Source organism: Microchirus variegatus, assembly GCF_963457635.1.
Source record: "Microchirus variegatus genome assembly, chromosome: 9".
In the NCBI taxonomy this organism is placed as follows: domain Eukaryota; kingdom Metazoa; phylum Chordata; class Actinopteri; order Pleuronectiformes; family Soleidae; genus Microchirus; species Microchirus variegatus.
In genome coordinates, this window is record NC_139810.1 from 16,701,906 (window position 1) to 16,720,244 (window position 18,339).

Here is an 18,339-nt window from a genome sequence, read left to right on the forward strand (position 1 = left end):
AGGGGTGTAAGAGGTGGTGAGGGGAGAGAGATTCAAGCCATAGGGGGAGGGGTGAAAAAAGGAGAGAGGAGGAGAGTGTGACTGTGTGTTTGAGTGCGTGGATGGATGGATAGTAGCCTGTACCACCGGGCTGTGCTGTATGAAGCTGCCGTTGGAGGACGAGGAGGAGGAGCGCACACACATCAACACACGCACACACACACGCGCACGCGTGCACTGACTGAGAGTGTGTGAGCCAGTCAGTCAGTCAGTGTGAGTGTGTGAGCCATGTTGGATGTGAATGAACGGGAGGAGAGATGCTGCTGCTGCCGCCGCGCCGCTCCTAACGCTCACACCTCCAGCTCTACGGACCACAGCGGGTAGATGCCAACTCTCCAGGCCGACGCAGAGACGGGGGAGCCTGGGGGAAGGTGTCGGGCGGTGCCGGCGGTGCTGGAACTGGTGTACCTAGCCGGAACGAAGGAAGGAAGAGAGAGAGAGCGAGAAAGAGAGAAGTAACGGGGGAAAGGAAAGACGCACTTAGAGACACGGGAAGAGAGAAAAGGCAGAGGTGAGGGAGAAAGGAGGGGACAGACAGAGAAAGGAAGAGACTAAATGGCTGCACTGCTGTCGGGCTTCACCCCGCTCCTGCTCTCGTCTCTGGCTCTCCACTTGCTTCTCCTCGGCCCTTTGTTTGCCCTCACCCCGGGGACGGGGATCACAGGAGGGGATTCCACCCAACGGACCCCGGGCCTCTGCGATCGAGACGCCGGTAAAGTGAGCCAGGAGCAACAGCGGCAGCGGAGCGAGGAAGCAGGAGAGTCACAGACTGGCAGCTGGTGTCTACGCCCAGGCAGGTGGAGCGTAGAGCGGATACACACTGATGGAAGCTCTGGAGTGCAGCGAGCAGGAGGTTTTAAACAGGACGGGACGAGTGGGGAGAGACTGAAACAAGCCGGGACGGTTTGGAGGAAGTGGAGCGGCGATGGTCCAGTATTTTCACCCTCTCCTCCCCCTCTCGCTCTCCACCCAGGTACTCGGAGCAGGAGCTCAGATGGCGTCAGCTCAGGGGAGGGAGTTGAGAGAGGGAGGATGGAGAGGAGGAAGGGCGTTGTTTCCTCTCCCGGTTCACCTGCTTTCACCTCGTCGCCGGTTCAAAACGGCAAGAAACGGTCAGTACAAAGGACTAGAGAGTGCGCGCAACGGTGCCGGGCGTCGAGGCCACACCTCACTAAACGTGGCGGCGCCGGAGCCTTTGTGCACGCCTCTGGTCTGCGTGGGGCACCCGGAAGTGGAGGGAAGACGCCGGTAGAGGAGTTACAGAGGGCTCATGAGGTGAAGAAGCCTCTGGGCTCACGGTGCTCTCCGACATCAGAGCATCTCTGCTGGTTTTCACGCTCTCACTCTGTTGCCATCAAACCCTCACCCAGCCACATGCCAACCGGTGGCTCTTGTTGCATTCACCCTCTTTGTGGATACAGTTCATCACATGCTCAGGCTTCAAACCACACCTTCAGATTTAATCTGAGCTTCACTAAAACATCCGTCTGTAGCCGGAGATCAAATATGGTCTGTATCTGTCCTTTTCCAGCTTGTAATTCCTTCCACATCTGTGTCTGTGACAGAGATAAAATGCAGCCACATCCTGGTTACAAGAACAGCTGCAACAACGAGGCTGTTTATGGTGATGGGGGCTCCACCAGTAATTGTTCCGTTTTGGACAAGCACAATGTTATCAACCTTAGCAGCAACAACGAAGGGGGTGATGATAGTTGTTTTACTGGGTGCATGAGGGAGAGGAGTGGAGGGTATAAGAAGGAGGCAAAGGAAGCGCACAGGTGTAACACATTGATTAACCTCTGTACCAGGGGGCACATGGGATGCTGTGGGCCACCTTTCCATTACGCAAAGACTAAGTACAGATATACCAGAATTAGGGATGAAGGGAGGGATGGTAGGAAAGAGGGGAATTATGGAGGAGGGGTGAAACAAGGCAACCAACAGATTAATTTATGTAATTATCAGGATAATGATTTGGTTTTCTCGATTCTGTCGCTTCTATGTAGGCTTAATAATGAGCTTCGACATGGGAAATCAGCACCAGGAACTAAAGGGCAGAGCAGGCAAACCCATGGAGAGAGCAGGGTGTTTCCCGGTGCTTGTTTCGGCTGTTTGGACAGAATAGAAATGGGGGATGGATATTTAGCTGAGTTTATGGTCCCCAAGGGAGGCATAGCTCAGAGAAATCTCCCCATCCAATTTACCCCCAGCAACATAACTGAGCCGCACGGCCAACATGTTTTATCCAGCAACAGCACAATTCAGGAAATCACATTAAAATATCCTGGCCTGGTGCTCAACACGCCTATCAACAGACACATGGACGATTATGCAGTGGATGGAAAACTATACAAACCTCTTCAACTGTCTGCTCAAACAGTAACAACTTCTGAATCAGAGCCTCTTGGTGACTCAGGCTTTTTATCACCTGCTGAACTTCCTGTTAAACCTCATCGTAACGTGTCAGCCACGTCTCATTCTGCAAGTGGAATAAAATCACTCACATCAGCAAATCTCACCACATGGCATAAAGAGTCTCTGGGTGAGATTTCAGTACCACGGACAGCTTCGCTCGACTCTCTCAGTGTGTTTTTGTGGAGCTCTTTCAACTCCAACAACAATAACAACAACAACGAAGAGGAGAAGGGAACTGATGTGGTAAATGGACAAAGTCGTGGATCTGAAATGGAAAAATCCTTGTGGAACGCTCTTCCACAGCAGCCAAACCTGTGGGAGAGCGCACCGCATGACATGGTTCAAGCAGCGTGTGCTGACAGCATTTCCACTGACTCTTCAGCCACTGAGCACCGGGATCATGCTCATATGCAATTAAAATCCGGTAAGCAAGTGCCTTTAGAGCTAGAACGTGTCAGACAGGCGCATATGCAGCAGATGGGGGCTGAGAGAGGAAGAGAGAAGGAGGGAGAGTGGGTGGGAGAGGGCTTGGAGGGGTCCGCTGCTGTTGATGCTGCTGCTGCTGGGGGAGGAAAATTACAGGTGGGGGAGGGCGAAAGAGAGGCGCGGCTGATGGGAGGGAGAGAACCAGGGGGAGAAGGGGAAGAGGAGGCGGAGTGGGTGAGGGAAAAGGGAATAACAAAGGCAAGCCAGGCAGAGCAGAGCGAGAGAGAGGCAGAAAGAGGGAAGGGTCAGGACGGGGGCACTAGCACCACCGGCATCACACAGCTAAATAGCAAAAGGGAGAAAAAAGATAGCAAGGCGGATGAAAGCCACAAGGAGGGAGAGGTGGATGGGGAGAGAGATGAGGGGAGGCATAGCTCAAGGGGAGAGAGGAGTCTGGAGCGACTGATAATGGTAGCAGATGATGAAACCTCACAGGGAGAGAGGGAGAGGAAAACGCTGATGCCATGGCCTCGCTCACGGCGCGCAGCCAACAGACATCCCCATTTCTCCCTGTACAATTACCAAGTACAAGTGGCTGAGAACCAGCCGCCTGGCACCTCAGTCATCATCATGTCTGCCTCAGACCAAGATGCAGGAGATGCAGGCAGAGTCGGTTACACAATGTCCCCACTGATGAACAGTCGCTCATCTGACTACTTCCACATTCACCCAGACACAGGACTGATCACCTCCACTCAGATTCTTGACAGAGAACACATGGATCTGCATTACTTCCGGGTCACAGGGACTGATTATGGCTCCCCTCGTCTTTCTGGCACCACAATGGTTGCTATAACTGTGGCGGACCGGAATGACCATTCTCCAATATTTGAACAGACAGAGTACAGGGAGACGATCAGGGAGAATGTAGAGGAAGGCTATCCCATCTTACAGCTCAGAGCAACAGATTCAGACTCCCCGTCTAATGCCAATATTCGTTACCGGTTTGTTGGCGACAAGGCTACAATAGCACGCTCGGCCTTTGAAATTGACCCACGCTCTGGCCTCATTACAACCCGTGGAGCAGTGGACCGAGAAACAAATGAACACTATACTCTACAGGTGGAGGCCAGTGACCAGGGGAAAGACCCGGGACCACGCTCTGCCACCGTAAAAGTTTTCATTACAGTGCTGGATGAAAACGACAATGTGCCACAATTCAGTGAAAAGCGATACGTGGTGGCTGTGAAGGAGGACGTCCGGCCTCACTCTGATATCCTTCGTGTCAGTGCGACAGACCGGGACAAAGACAGCAACGCTGCCGTTCACTACAACATCATCAGCGGTAACAGTCGTGGTCAGTTTTCCATTGACAGCGTCACAGGTGAGATCCAGGTGGTGGCGCCGCTGGACTACGAGTCTGAACGGGAGTACACACTCCGTGTTCGTGCACAGGACAATGGTCGCCCACCTCTCTCTAACAACACTGGCATTGTGAGTGTACAAGTGACCGACGTTAATGACAACCCCCCAATATTTGTCTCCACGCCATTCCAGGCGTCTGCGCTTGAGAGCGCCCCAGTTGGAAGCTCTATCCTCCACATCCAGGCAATCGATACAGATTCTGGTGATAACGCTCGTCTGGAGTACAGATTAACTGGCACCGGCTCTGACACACCCTTCGTTATCAATGCTGCCACTGGCTGGGTCACAGTCCGCACCCTTCTCGACCGAGAAAGTGTAGAACACTATTTCTTCGGTGTGGAGGCCAGGGATTACGGAATGCCGCCTCTTTCTGCTACAGCGAGCGTTACCATTACAGTGATGGATGTTAATGACAACCGCCCCGAGTTCCTCCAGAAGGAGTACTATGCTCGCCTGAATGAGGACGCTTTGGTTGGTACCAGTGTCGTGACTGTGACGGCAATAGACCGCGATGTCAACAGCGCGGTGACGTATCAAATAACAGGAGGAAACACCAGAAACCGCTTTGCTATCAGCACAGCAGGAGGGTCTGGACTCCTCTCCTTAGCCCTCCCACTGGACTACAAACAGGAGCGGCGGTATGTTCTCACAGTCACTGCCTCCGACCGCACGCTCCACGACACCTGCCAAGTACACGTCAACATCACGGATGCCAATACACACCGGCCTGTGTTCCAGAGCGCCCACTACTCTGTTAGCGTGAATGAGGATCAGCCACCTGGAAGCACTGTGGTTGTGATCAGTGCCACAGACGACGATGTTGGTGAAAATGCTCGAATCACATACTTCCTTGAGGATAACATCCCACAATTCCGCATTGACCCAGCAACGGGAGCGATAACACTCCAGGCAGAGCTGGATTATGAGGATCAGATGACCTACACTTTGGCCATAACGGCTAAAGATAATGGCATACCACAGAAGGCAGATACTACTTATGTCGAGGTCAATGTTAATGACGTGAATGACAACGCGCCGCAGTTCCTCAGCCCTAGGTATCAGGGAACAGTGAGTGAAGATGCCCCTCCCTTCACCAGTGTCCTCCAAATCTCTGCCACAGACCGCGACGCACACGCCAACGGTCGTGTCCAGTACACCTTTCAAAATGGCGAGGATGGGGACGGAGATTTTACCATTGAACCTACGTCTGGCATCGTACGAACGGTCAGACGTTTAGACCGTGAGAGCGTGCCGTTCTACGAGCTCACCGCTTACGCTGTAGATCGCGGCGTGCCACCTCAGCGGACTCCTGTTCACATCCAGGTGACGGTTCTCGATGTGAATGACAACGCCCCCGTTTTCCCTGCTGATGACTTTGAAGTTTTAGTGAAGGAAAACAGTGCCGTGGGCTCGGTGGTGGCCCAGATCACAGCCACTGACCCGGATGAGGGCGCGAATGCCCAGATCATGTACCAAATTGTGGAAGGTAACATTCCTGAAATCTTCCAGATGGATATCTTTTCAGGGGAGCTCACTTCCCTGATTGATCTTGACTATGAGGCCCGCAACGAGTATGTCATCGTAGTGCAGGCGACCTCGGCTCCTCTAGTCAGCAGAGCCACTGTACGGATCCGACTGGTGGACCAGAATGACAATCGGCCCACATTGCGGGACTTCCAAATTATTTTCAACAACTTTGTGTCCAACCGCTCCAACAGTTTCCCTAGCGGGGTAATCGGGAGGGTACCCGCCCACGACCCCGATGTGTCAGACAGGCTGTACTACACCATCGACATGGGGAACGAGCTTCACCTGCTGCTCCTGAATCACACCAGTGGAGAGATCCGACTGAGCCGAAAACTGGATAACAACAGGCCTCTGGTGGCTCCCATGCTGATCACCGTCACGGGTAAGAGACCATGGAGGGGGGAATCTGTGAGAGGGTGTGTGTATGCATGCGTGTGTGTGTGTCAGTTTTGATTCCCCTGTAGCTTTATTCACAGTTTCTTAAAAAACTGTGAAGATAAGGACTCGTACTCAACAGGTTTGTGTGTAAATGAAGAAGAAGAAGAGTGATAAGGATGGATGATATTTGGCTGAGCTGTGGGACTTGCTTCCTTGTGTGCATGATGGATTGCGTTTCATTCTCTTTTCACATCTTTTTGATACACAATCCACTGATTGTGTGTGTGTTTGTGCGTTTGAGTGTGCTTGTTACTTGTGTCTAACACATCTGCTGCCACCTGTACCTTAATAAGAAGGCTCATGGGAGAAATTGTGTGAGCATGTGACTGTGAACACTGTCTCTCAAGTCCGATTTACCAGGAAGGACGTGAGAGTGGGAAACAGATGTTGGTTTCGTGTTGAAAAAGGTGATAAGTGCGAAACAAAGGTTGAGGATATAAAATGCTTAGTGCGGATTTTGTGTGAGAACTGTGACGGTGCATGTCACCGAAGAGAAGAAACGGATTTCAATAAATATTTGACAACACTGTGAGGTAGGTGAAAGTAGGTTTTCCATAACGGGATTATGATATCAGTCAGCCTGCTGTCAGTTTATGAGGTGTGCTGTTGTGAGCAGGAAATGACAGTTGTCTTGGTGGAAGAAGAGTTGTTTTGTTGTGAGCGGGGATTGATGCTGCAGTACCGCTCACACGTGGTTTGATTGACAGCTGATGTTGGCTATGTGCAGTCCTGGGTGTCACAGTTATTCTGGAAAAATTAAAGAAAAGAAATTGAGTAAGGCAACAAGGTAGCACACAATTATGACTGACAGAGCTCACTCTGTACTCACAGGCTGTAAAATACAAGTGAGACTGATCTTTTCTAACATCCACCCAAATAAAATATTAACAAAGCCCCGTCCAGTGCACCACCGAATCTTCTATACACAAAGGTTGATATTAATTTTTAATTCTATGAAACGTGGGCCATAAAAATGAAGAGAACCAGTTTTCCAGGACCATTTTGACCCAGAATATTCACTTTTTACATGACATTTCGGCTTTTCTTACCTGACAAGCTTCAGTAGCATCTTGACGAGCATTACACTGATCCCTTCATGCATGGACATTATTTAATAATTAATTACTTTTTTTTATTAAACTCATATTAAAAGGTGTTTAGAGGTTATGTGCATCTAACTAGGATTGTTTTTCATCCAGTGAATACATTTATTTAAAAAAATTGTCTTGACTGTTTGGATTTAAGTCAGCGTTGCTTTAATTTGTTTTTAGAAGTATTTTTGCTGTTTGTTTGCTTGCATTTCCAGGCTTAGGCTTTAAGATAAAGGCTTCATAAAAAGCTCTACAAACCTCTTTGCTGTCAGTGATCAAAGCTTTCAGACGCCAAATAGAGTTAAAAAAAAAATAATTAGAGCAGCATTGTTGCTCTGAAGGCCTTGTTACTGCTGTTTGTGTTCTGTCACAAAGCTGTGAGGGAGGAGCACTGGCTGGGGACTGTGTGTAACCTGCTGCCCTATTTACACTGATGTGTGAGTGAGTGAATCATAGAGCGAGTGACACACGTGATCGAATGAATGTGTAAACAAAAGGATTGAGCTCAACTGAAGCAGTGACTAAAAAAAGTGAAAGACAGTCAATGAGTGAGTGACTTTAGTGATCAAATGACTGACATGAGTGAATGAGTGAACAAGTGAGAAGGTGAAGGAATGGAAACAACTGATGTGCGAGTAGGACGAGCAGTTCATAACTCAATAACTGTGAATATTGGAGAAAGTGTGAGAAACGTGTTGTTTTCTCATCAAGTTGCTTAAAACACAGCTGATTTATTTTACTTAAAAAAACAATATTTAATTAGCATGGAGGTGGATAGGTGAATGAATGAATACATGACCCATGGTGAGTGAGTGAGTGAGTGAGTGAGTGATAAGAAAGGAAACACATTGGTGAGTGAAACAGTGAGTGAACAAATGAGGACACTTGAATTATTAAATAACTGCAAGAGAACAAACGAGTGAGTGAGTGAGTGACTATTTCCCATCCAATCTCGTTTTATTTATAAAGCACTTTGGCCAAAGTGCTTTACACTAACATTAAAATCATAAAAGATAGTAAAACATATGCAGACGTAAAAAAAAGCAGTAGGGAGAAAGTGACAGAATAAACCAGTGAACACATGGGTGAGTGAATGTGAAAGCAAATAAAGTAGTGGGTGTGTATATACAATAAACTCTCTCAATGGATGCATGTGCACTAGAATGTGTATTTTCCTCTCTATCTCTCTCTTTGCTCCAGGATGTGACAGTTATGAGATTATAATGAAACAACAGTCAGCCCACAGAGTCTGAGAGTCTGAGACGCTGCTGTCGCTTGCATTGTGTGTTGTGTGTTATCTGGGACTTCCCTTCCCTCCTCTAACCCTCACTTTCCTCCACTCAGTTTTCTCTCTGTGTTGGATGAACGGTTGCATTTATTCTCATCTTTTACCCCTTGAATCTCTGTCTCTTCCTCTGTTTTATCATCTTGCTTTCCAGTTGTTTTGTTCCCCCCTTCCCTCTCCTTTTCCTCCTCTCTTTTCTCCTCATGGCCCAGCATGATATAACTCACTTTTTTCCCCTGCCTTTCTCTCCATTGTCCTATCTTTTACATTCAGTAATCCACCCTTCTCTTCCCAACTCTTCTCAGTCCCTCTATACCTCTTTGTAATCCGAGCATAACGTTTCCTCCTTTCCTGTTCCCTGTTTTTCCCCCTCTTATTTCCTTTCCTTACATGTTTCTGTGTGTACTTAAATGGGAGTGCGTTGTATATTTTATTGTGTGTGTGTGTTTCTGCAGATGTGTACATTTAAGTATTTGTGTATCTTGTTTGTGTGTGTGTGTGTGTGTGTGTGTGTCCAGTCTCGCTGTGCACTGGTTCAAACCCTTACATCTGAGTGGATTGTCTCTTTCAGTGAATAATATCAATACATGCCCGAGAGAACAGAGCATGTCCTGCTCTCTTACTTCCTCATTCTTTCCACTTCCTTGCCTCGCTTCATCTCTTTGCCTACTATTTTCTCTCCAAGTCTTCCTTCTTTCTATTTTTCCCCCTGCAAAATGTTTAGTTCCAGACTGTTGTTTCACAAGATAATTCCCATGTTTATAGCACATAGCATTGCCAGCAGTTTTACACACACATACACACACACACACACGCACATACACGCACGCACGCACACAAAACATGGCATTATTTGGGTCAGCTGGTTGAGACGAGTAATGAAAATTCTCCTGAACAATATCAGCTCAAGGTGCCCTTGAGCAATGCTCAAGTGGTCAGCAGTGAAGAAGATGGGTTTGAGCTGGTAATCTGCGAGGCAGTTGGTAATGGAAGAGAAAACACGTGTGAAGAATGGAAGGGAAAACTCAGTGGTGTCAGCGTTTTAACGACAGTCGGTGTTTGTCACAGCAACAGAGTGAATGATGGCTGAATTCCATTTAGCTACTGTTTACTGCGGCTCTTCTGTCATTGAACTTTATGGTCAAACATAATTTCATAATGTCTTTATGTTTCATCATTTGGGAATTTTGATTGCTTTGAGGTTTTTTTTTTCAGTTGGTTTGATTGTGACAGTAGATAATAAGGAAATCCATTGTAGACTCTCATCAGTGACATTATGCGTTGTATTGTATGACATCAGAGTTGCTTTTACAGTTTGTTGTGCAAGTATAAATTAGGCTACAGGTCATGAGCGATCTCACCTGCTGTTGCCAGTGTGGCAAGGGTATTTTATTTTTTTTGCTTTACTCTACAACAGCATTGATCATAAAACATAAATATTAAATACTTCTCTGGATCAAATAACATTCTCTCTGTCAGAGATTGTTCCAGGGAGTCCAGGTTTCCTGCTGGATGTTAAAACATTAAACATTAACAATGGAGAAAAAAACAGGGCTAGGTGTTTTTCAGATGCAGATAAAGGTCTGTTTGTTTGCCCTAATGCTCATAAAATGAATAAGATTTTACCTGAACACAGAGTGCCTTATTTTTGAATTTTTCCACCCATGGTTGATCTGAATTTGGGTTTTTAATTAAAGCGGACCTAGACCGGAAGCTCCAATTAACGCTGTTCTTTAGTGTGTATCTGCGTCATTACCTTGTTTACGAAGCCCTGAAGTGTCGAAAACAAACAGTTCAGCCATTGCTGAGAACGCTGTGTTTTATTGTAATCTCTGGCTCAGCGAGATCTCCCTTCTGGTTACGTAAACAGCATTTCTCCTGAACAGCAGATCCTCCTGCTCCAGGCACTAGTCTGGGTACATCCGGTTGCGTGCATTGAACCGCAGGAGGTGTTTCACAAGAGGTGTTTCACAGGAGGTGTTTCAGTGTCTTCTGACTCTGGGTCTGACTCCGGGTCAAAGTCATAAAAGGGACTGCGGCGGGGAGTCGTGACAAAGCTATTTTTAAACATTGTTAAAACAATGTTTTGATAATGAGTAGCAGTGCATCCACCATTCCAGAGGAGGGAGCTGCACTTCTGAGAGCTGGTGTGCTGAATATGTCACTTCCGGGTATTGGCCAATCACAAGACAGTTGGGAAGGCTCTACACTGGCTGGCCAATCACACTCTGTCTTCTGGGTGTGAGATTTCAGTCTGAAATATTACAGCTGAGGACAGCGTCAGAAAAGAGAGATTTCTATCGGCTCGTTTTCAGCAACTAGGAGGTTTTTGACCATAAAAACAAGTTAATGTATGTAAGTAGACCTCCATAACTCACATATATATGCAACAGGACCACTCTATGTGAGCTTTAATGTGTTTTTGTGTGAGCAATGATGGTAAAGGGATAGTTCAAAATAAAGGGACTAAAGGGATGCTCATCATTAATCTTAGTGGTTGTTAGTGTCTCCCTGACTGTGATAATTCTCTCTAATACTGGATGCAAACCTTTGCTCAACACATAAAAGGAAAGGATATCTGCTCCACACGACAAGACACTTTCCACACTTTTCCCTCATCACTCAGATCCACTGATGTTAACCACTGGCCTTCGGTCACCTACAGCCTCGAGGTCAAATGCCATCTCCTCACTCTTCACACCACTGCACAAATGTGTCAGTGTCACAGTGGTTAGCTGATAGACTGCTGTCTGTGTGCATTACGGTTATATCATCTATAGACCATAGATCAGAGGTCCCAAACTGACCTCCTGCAGGCCACATGCGGCCCTGCAATCAATTTTATGCTGCCCGCCACTTAATATAAAGTTTTCAGTTATTTCTGTAGGTTTTTTTTTTTTTTTTTAAATTCATCCATTAATTTTGTATCATAAGTATGTTTATATTGTGAAGTATTGGTAGTTCCATATCAAAACCAACACTTTTATTTTGATATTACGTGAAATAACATCATAAACATTATTATTTCAATGTCTTTTTCTCAAAAAAGTTGGACTCTCTGACTTTCTTTTTGAAATTGTTACAATAACAGCTCCACTGTTTAAGGCTCAACAGCCCAGTACAGTTGTTCACCTTTATCATAAATGTCTTCTGTATGACACATCATCATTTTGCTCTGTAATGAATACAAACAAAATGGCTAATTAAGTTTATTTTTTAAATGTCACAGCAGTTAATGCTATACAATATGTGGTGAGTAGGGCACGTATACAGCATTGTAGCATATATATGTTTATAAATATATATATATACACACATGTGCTACATGTGTGTCATTGCTAATTGACACAGGTCAGTGCACCCTGAATTCATGAATTCAGTTATCGTACATACCGATGTGAAGTAAAGCCCTAACAGGGAATATATATATATGGGTGAGTACACTGATGCTTCCTTCATGTGTAAGGCGAGTAATGCATTTACATGTGGGTCAGCTGAGTAAGGTCAAAGCCCAAGAGAATATTCTATTGCTGTTTGAATTATTACACTTACACGCACACACTCTCTCTCTCTCTGTCTCTACATATAGACCCACTTTATTAGGTACACAGGTTTTAAACACACATCTAATCGGGCATTTAGGCACGTACACGTGGTCAAGTCAACTTGCTGAAGTTAAAACTGAGCACTAGAATGTGGAAGAAAGGTTACTTAAAAGTAACTTTGAATGGCATATGGCATATTGGAGCCAGATTAGCTGGTCTGAGTGTTTCAGAATTGATGATCTACTTGGATTTTCATGGTGGCACTCCTGCCACTTATTTAGGTGTCCAGTAATAAGTGTATATGAGAGAACGATAGCAAGACAGAAAAAGAGAGTGAGAGGACTTCAAACCCACAGCACTGTGTCCCAACACTTAACATCCACGATGACGTACATGCTGAATGCTTTATGCACAGGCCACAGCCACAGTGTAGCAGCCTCATTATACAGAAACCTTTACCATTAGACAATTAAGACCCATTAGAAACCTCTGGCCACATCTTTATCATATTGACACAGACTATAAAAACATTATATAGGGTAAAAATCCATGTGTATGAGAGGGAGAGTGTGTGTTTGCTAACCTCGGCTGAAAATTCCACCTTTGTTTCCTTGTCCTATCCATCTATTCATCTATCCACCTCAATAGCAGACAATCTTTCACACAATATTGATTATAATGTGTTTGGTCATCATTATTTTGTTTCTGTCAAACATCCAGTATCAGTCCTGTATAAAAACATTAATCCTATATTGATCAATGGTTTTTTTTCATCTCACTGAAGGACAGAGACATTACGGCTGAGGAGCCTCACCTACGGACACTTAGGGCCAATTCCAATTCCTATCTTAACCCTCAAGCTCAACCCTTAATCTTAACTGGCCCGCAAAACCAAGTGTTGAGGGTTATTTTGTCACTTAGAAATGGGACACCCCTTAAATGCAGATACGTCTTCAGACTGTGGGGGGCAGAATAACGCGAAAGCTGCGTCCAGTCTGTCAACTCCAAAAAAGAAGAACACATTTACGTCACGATTATTTATTACGATCCGTTTGTCAGTCTAGTTATTAGGTTGTCACTTAGTTATAAGATGATACTCGTACAAATACCACAACCACAGACATATTCAGCTGACAGTTACCACACACCACGGCTTATTGAAAAGTAAACGATAGCAAACGATCGCGGCTATTGACAAAAGATCGTAAAATAAAAATAAATGTTACGCAACAATGACGTCAGTAATCCATATGTGCCTAAACTAAGATAATACAATGGTTTTCATCATTTTTATATCTCTATTAACAAAGAAAATACTCTAATATGTAGCTCACTCGTTCCGCTGCTTTCGGCGGCATCTTTGTTATGGCAAAACACGCAATGCATTCTGGGTAGCCCTTGCTCCCAAGGGTGGTCTCGGAAAAATCTCAATATTGAGGGCGATACAGCCCTTAAACTTAGCCCTCAACTTAATTTTTCTGAGAATGGGGACAGCACTTGCACTAGAGGGAACGTGCATTTTTGAGATTGAGGGTTAAGATTGAGGGTTAAGCAAGGAATTGGAATTCAACCTTAAACTCCAGCACATAGCAGAGTGCCTGCTATAAGGCAATGCTCATGTTTAAAGGAAAGTAAGCCCTGTAAGCTTAAGTAAAGGGCTTCTGTTATTTTATGCAAAGGCTGAACTGTGTTTTTTCCACTTCAATCAGGAGTGATGGTTCAACTTATTGTTGAGGTGTCAGCTTCGTATATGCAGGATTTGCTAGATTTGCACTCGGTGTCACTTACTGTTACTGTTTAGTCGCACAGCTGTTCACGGCCTCATCTGGCTCAGCTGGGGGTTTTGTAGCGAGAGAGGACGACTGCTGGCGAACACTGATAAATAAGGAAATGGTATGCACCGGGGGAAATTCTTGAGCAGAGAAAATCCAGGCAGGATGGATTTAGTGTGTGAATATTTTTCACTGAACTTTAGATTATATGAATTCCATGTTCCCTGCTGAGAGATTTGTTGTAGACTTGTTCATGACCCCTGCTGAGAGAAGCCTGTGGTCCCTGAAATCCACTTTTTTTTGTTGGTTACTTACATTTGTATCACATGAAAACAATTGTACATCTTTAAATAATACTACCATATATACAGTACATATTACATATTGTTTGTCCACCTGACTTATTTACAGTAATTTTTTTTCAGACAATAAGCTGCAAGATTAAGTTACCTAGATGAGGATTTTACACTCCTTCCTCAACATATTTGATATGAGTTTATGCAAAGATGTTGCAACAGGTAATAGCTTGTCAAGACATTATGGAAGGTCTCTGACATCAGCTTCTCAAATCTGAATATTTTTTTGTGACCGTAAATGAAATGTGTTTGGTTTGTGGGAAAAAATCTAGTTGCGAGACTCTCATTTTCTGCATTTTATGGGCATCATATCAATTTGATTATTTAATAAAGGAATCATTAGATCAGTTGATGAAAGATGATCATTAGCTGGAGCCTTTGTGTTGTTTAAATAATGACTCACCAGGAAGAACTCACACTGGAGAAAATTCTGACTCAGCTTGGCTCCATGCACTTGCAGGATGTCTGGTGCTTTGTCTGTTTCCTTTAATTAGAGGGCTGACATTTATCCCTTACATTTACATGGCTGGATGAGTTCCCTGAAATGCCATAAAAGAGGACAACAATTAGACCAAGACAACTGCCACAAAATGAGACAGAAAAAACTACCTCGGTGTCTTCAACACATTGTAACGTAATGAGGCGTGTTATTCCTAACTGTGAGAGAACAGGAAACATTTCACCTGTCGCTGAGCGTTCAGTGTTAGCCTTTCAAAACTGCCAAGGGCTACAGGATGATTGGCCAAAACTTCCTCTCTGAGTAAAGTTTATTCAGTAACAACATCTTTAATGTAATCACAAAGGAAAAATCAGATAAGAAACACATTAGAACTCAAGTCTCAAGACATACAGCTAAAGGTAATTATTACTTTAAAGGCCGGGGCTTTCAGACATCCAGGAGCCAATATAAGGAAATATAAGTATCTCTAGTCTTTTTAATTGTGCTCGTCTGAGACTAAATGTGGAGTTTAGACCGAATCAGCCACCAGGGAGGAGAGAGATATACACAAAGAAGTGAAAATGTGGAACGGCCATTTACAGATGGGAACTTTCATGCTATGTTTAGCGTCGCATAAATCATTATCACATTAGTGCTGCAACGTTGTTAACGTGATTATTTAAACAAACAAAATCAGGGCAGAGAGAGAAACAGGAGACAGGATCTTCACTGTCTGTTTGTGAGACAACGGGCTGCAGGTGATGTTTGTCTGATCATGTTTATAGCTGTGTTAGGGTTTCATCGCTGGGTCAATTCTGGTTTACCTCAGGTCTTTTTGGATCAGATCTTGCTTTCCTTGGCTAATCTTTCAGATCAGGTTTTATCGTCTCTGCCGCTGTGTCTGTTTTGAAATGGGTCCACAGTTTTTGGCCTGTGATTACCTTAAATGGGAACACAATGGTCCTAAGGTATAGACAGCAGCCGTTTTAAAAGTCTCTTTCCCTTTAAATTCGAGGGTGCACTCAGGACTTTTGAACTTGGATCATTAGGGTCGCATGAAGGAGAAAACACCATACAATGAAAAATATTGAGCACTGTCCAAAGTTGTAAAAAGTAAAGTTCTCCTGGCTTACAGCTACTGATCAGATGAATATGTGTTGAAATTCTACACTGGAAATGATGCATTACTGGCAATAATGAAGCAGAAAAGAAATTAGCATTAGCGCATGCACCAACTGCAGCCAAAGCTGATAAAAACCTGCAATGCATAGCATTTGACCCAAGAGTGAAAACCATGCAATTAAACACATTCCCACTGGTGGGAAAAACCTGTTTAAACTCAGGATTAATGTTGACACTCTCAGTTTATTAACAAATATACGTAACTTAGTTGCGCTTTTCCACTATACAATTCTCGCACGACTTTACTCAACTCTACTCTACAAGGCTCAAAGCGAGCTGAGCCGATACTAAAATGTGACGTCAACAGACTGCTGGCCACCGATTGGTCAGAGAGTGTCATAGATCAGTTAAAAAGACTTTTAAAAAATCCTGAAAACCTAATTTAATCTCCAACATTTAGCAAGGATCGTGAGCTGAATCACAACCTAGTCGTATTTCCGTTCAGTGACTGCGTCAGACAATGTCGTTGCGCCGGTCATGCAGGAAGCACTGAACTATAGGGGTAGGGAAAAAAAATCGATTCACTTTTGGATCACGATTCTAAACATCCACGATTCTAAATCAGTTCATAAACTTCAAAAATCGAATTTTGAAAAAAAATTTGTGTTATTTGTGTACAGTTTATTTTTGTCCCTTCTGAGAGAAAAAGGAAGCTAGCCTAAGCTTTTATTTATGCAAGTTATTTTTTTGTACAGTAAGTTTTTATTTGTTTTGAAAGAACAAATGTTTACTTTTGTCTCAAGTTTGCCTTTGTGTGATCACATTATCACATTATCTTATACGAACTGTATTGTTTTGATGCCATAATTTGCCATAACACACTATGCATTGTATCAATTTTTGAATCGAGAATCGGTTGAATCGAATCGTGAACCTAAGAATCGGAATCGAATCGAATCGTGAGCCACCCAAAGATTCACATCCCTACTGAACTAACCTTTTTAATTAACTGATTCTAATGATTCAGTACAAACGAAAATAACTTTGTTCATCATCACTAGTTGTCTCGTGTAAACTGACGTCAGGGCAGTTTCCTGCAGCCGTGCTATGACAATCCCGCCCATGTAAACGAGGTAATATGGAGTAATGGAAGACGACGTACCCTGGTTCCCAAACCGTGTAGCGTCAAGCCGCGCTATAACTGTAGAGTGGAGTTGTTTCTTATTTGTTTTGAAGACATACTAAATAGTGGAGTGTGGTCATTGCTAGTTGTGCTGATTGCTTCGGACGGAGGTGACGATAGTATTGGTGATGTTGTTAGAAACATTGATTTTCCATCACTGGTGAAAATCTTCCCTGTACCAGTCAGCAGATTCAGAATATCCTGATAAATCTTTCTTATTTGAGCGTGGGTTCATCACTATTCATCTTTCCATGTTAATCACTGTATTTAGAATCTCATTCAGTCCAGCTTACATTCTCTGACTGTGTTTGTTTGATGATTGGCTCGCACATAAACAAACATCACAGGAGACCTGTTTTTTCTTTTTTTACCGGTTATATCAAGTGTTCTGAGCAAACACTTACTGCTGCACTGTTACACCGCCTCATAGGAGCAATTGTTTGGAAAATTTAAATTTGGGATCTTTTCAGGCAACAGACGGTCGTCACTGTGATAGAAGCGGTGAAAGCTGCTTACAGACGCACCGCGCGCCTCAGGTGCTGCAGAGACTGCAACCATTTACAAGAGCGAGAGAGCCCCACATGCAGTGTTCTGCCCTGAAATGGCAATTTGTTTTAACACAATAACGTCTCACCGCAGATAAGGTAAAGCCGTGTTCATGGTGCCTAGGGGCAAAAATGGGAGCCTCTTTTGCATGTCAAATAAACAAAAACGTTTTTTTTCCTCACAAATTTTTTGTAAATTTGATAGAAAAACTAGAGTTTTTCAACAGTAATGGCAGTAGAAGAAGATGTAAGGGCAGAGGCAGAATGGAGGCTGATGGTTTCTGCAACCAAACCAGCTGCTGACTGATGTCATGTCTGCATGTGAAGTGCAGAGTGGTGGTACACTGTGGATTTGTTTTCAATACACATGAGAGTGTGTGTGTGCGCGATAAGTGAGAGGGCTTTTTGTGGGCAACATTTGTGGAAGTTAAGTGTATCTGCTTTAATGTAAAGGATTAGTGGTTCCGTTGTAAAAGGATGGTTTAAGCAGTATGTTGTGTGACTGCGGATGTGTGTGTGTGTGTGTGTGTGTGTGTGTGTGTGTGTGTGTGTGTGTGTGTGTGTGTGTGTGTGTGTGTGTGTGTGTGTGTGTGTGTGTGTGTGTGTGTGTGTGTGTGTGTGTGTGTGTGTGTGTGTGTGTGTGTGTCTTTGTTTCTCTACTCTGTTCTACTTTGCACTAAATAAAACGTGCGCCCAGACCTCAGGGGCAAAAGGCTTTAAAAAACAAACAG

At 44.4% G+C, this 18,339-nt stretch overlaps 1 protein-coding gene across 1 annotated transcript in view; it reads left to right on the forward strand.

Moving 5' to 3' along the window:
- Positions 1–594: 594 nt before the first annotated feature.
- The window catches only part of celsr3 (cadherin, EGF LAG seven-pass G-type receptor 3), a gene marked incomplete at both ends in the record, with an annotated part of 88,719 nt that continues 70,974 nt past the window's right edge, over positions 595–18,339 (forward strand). The window contains one exon of the mRNA XM_083895634.1: positions 595–6,214. Within this exon, the coding sequence (XP_083751760.1) occupies positions 595–6,214 (5,620 nt within the window). The remainder of the gene's footprint in view (positions 6,215–18,339) is intronic.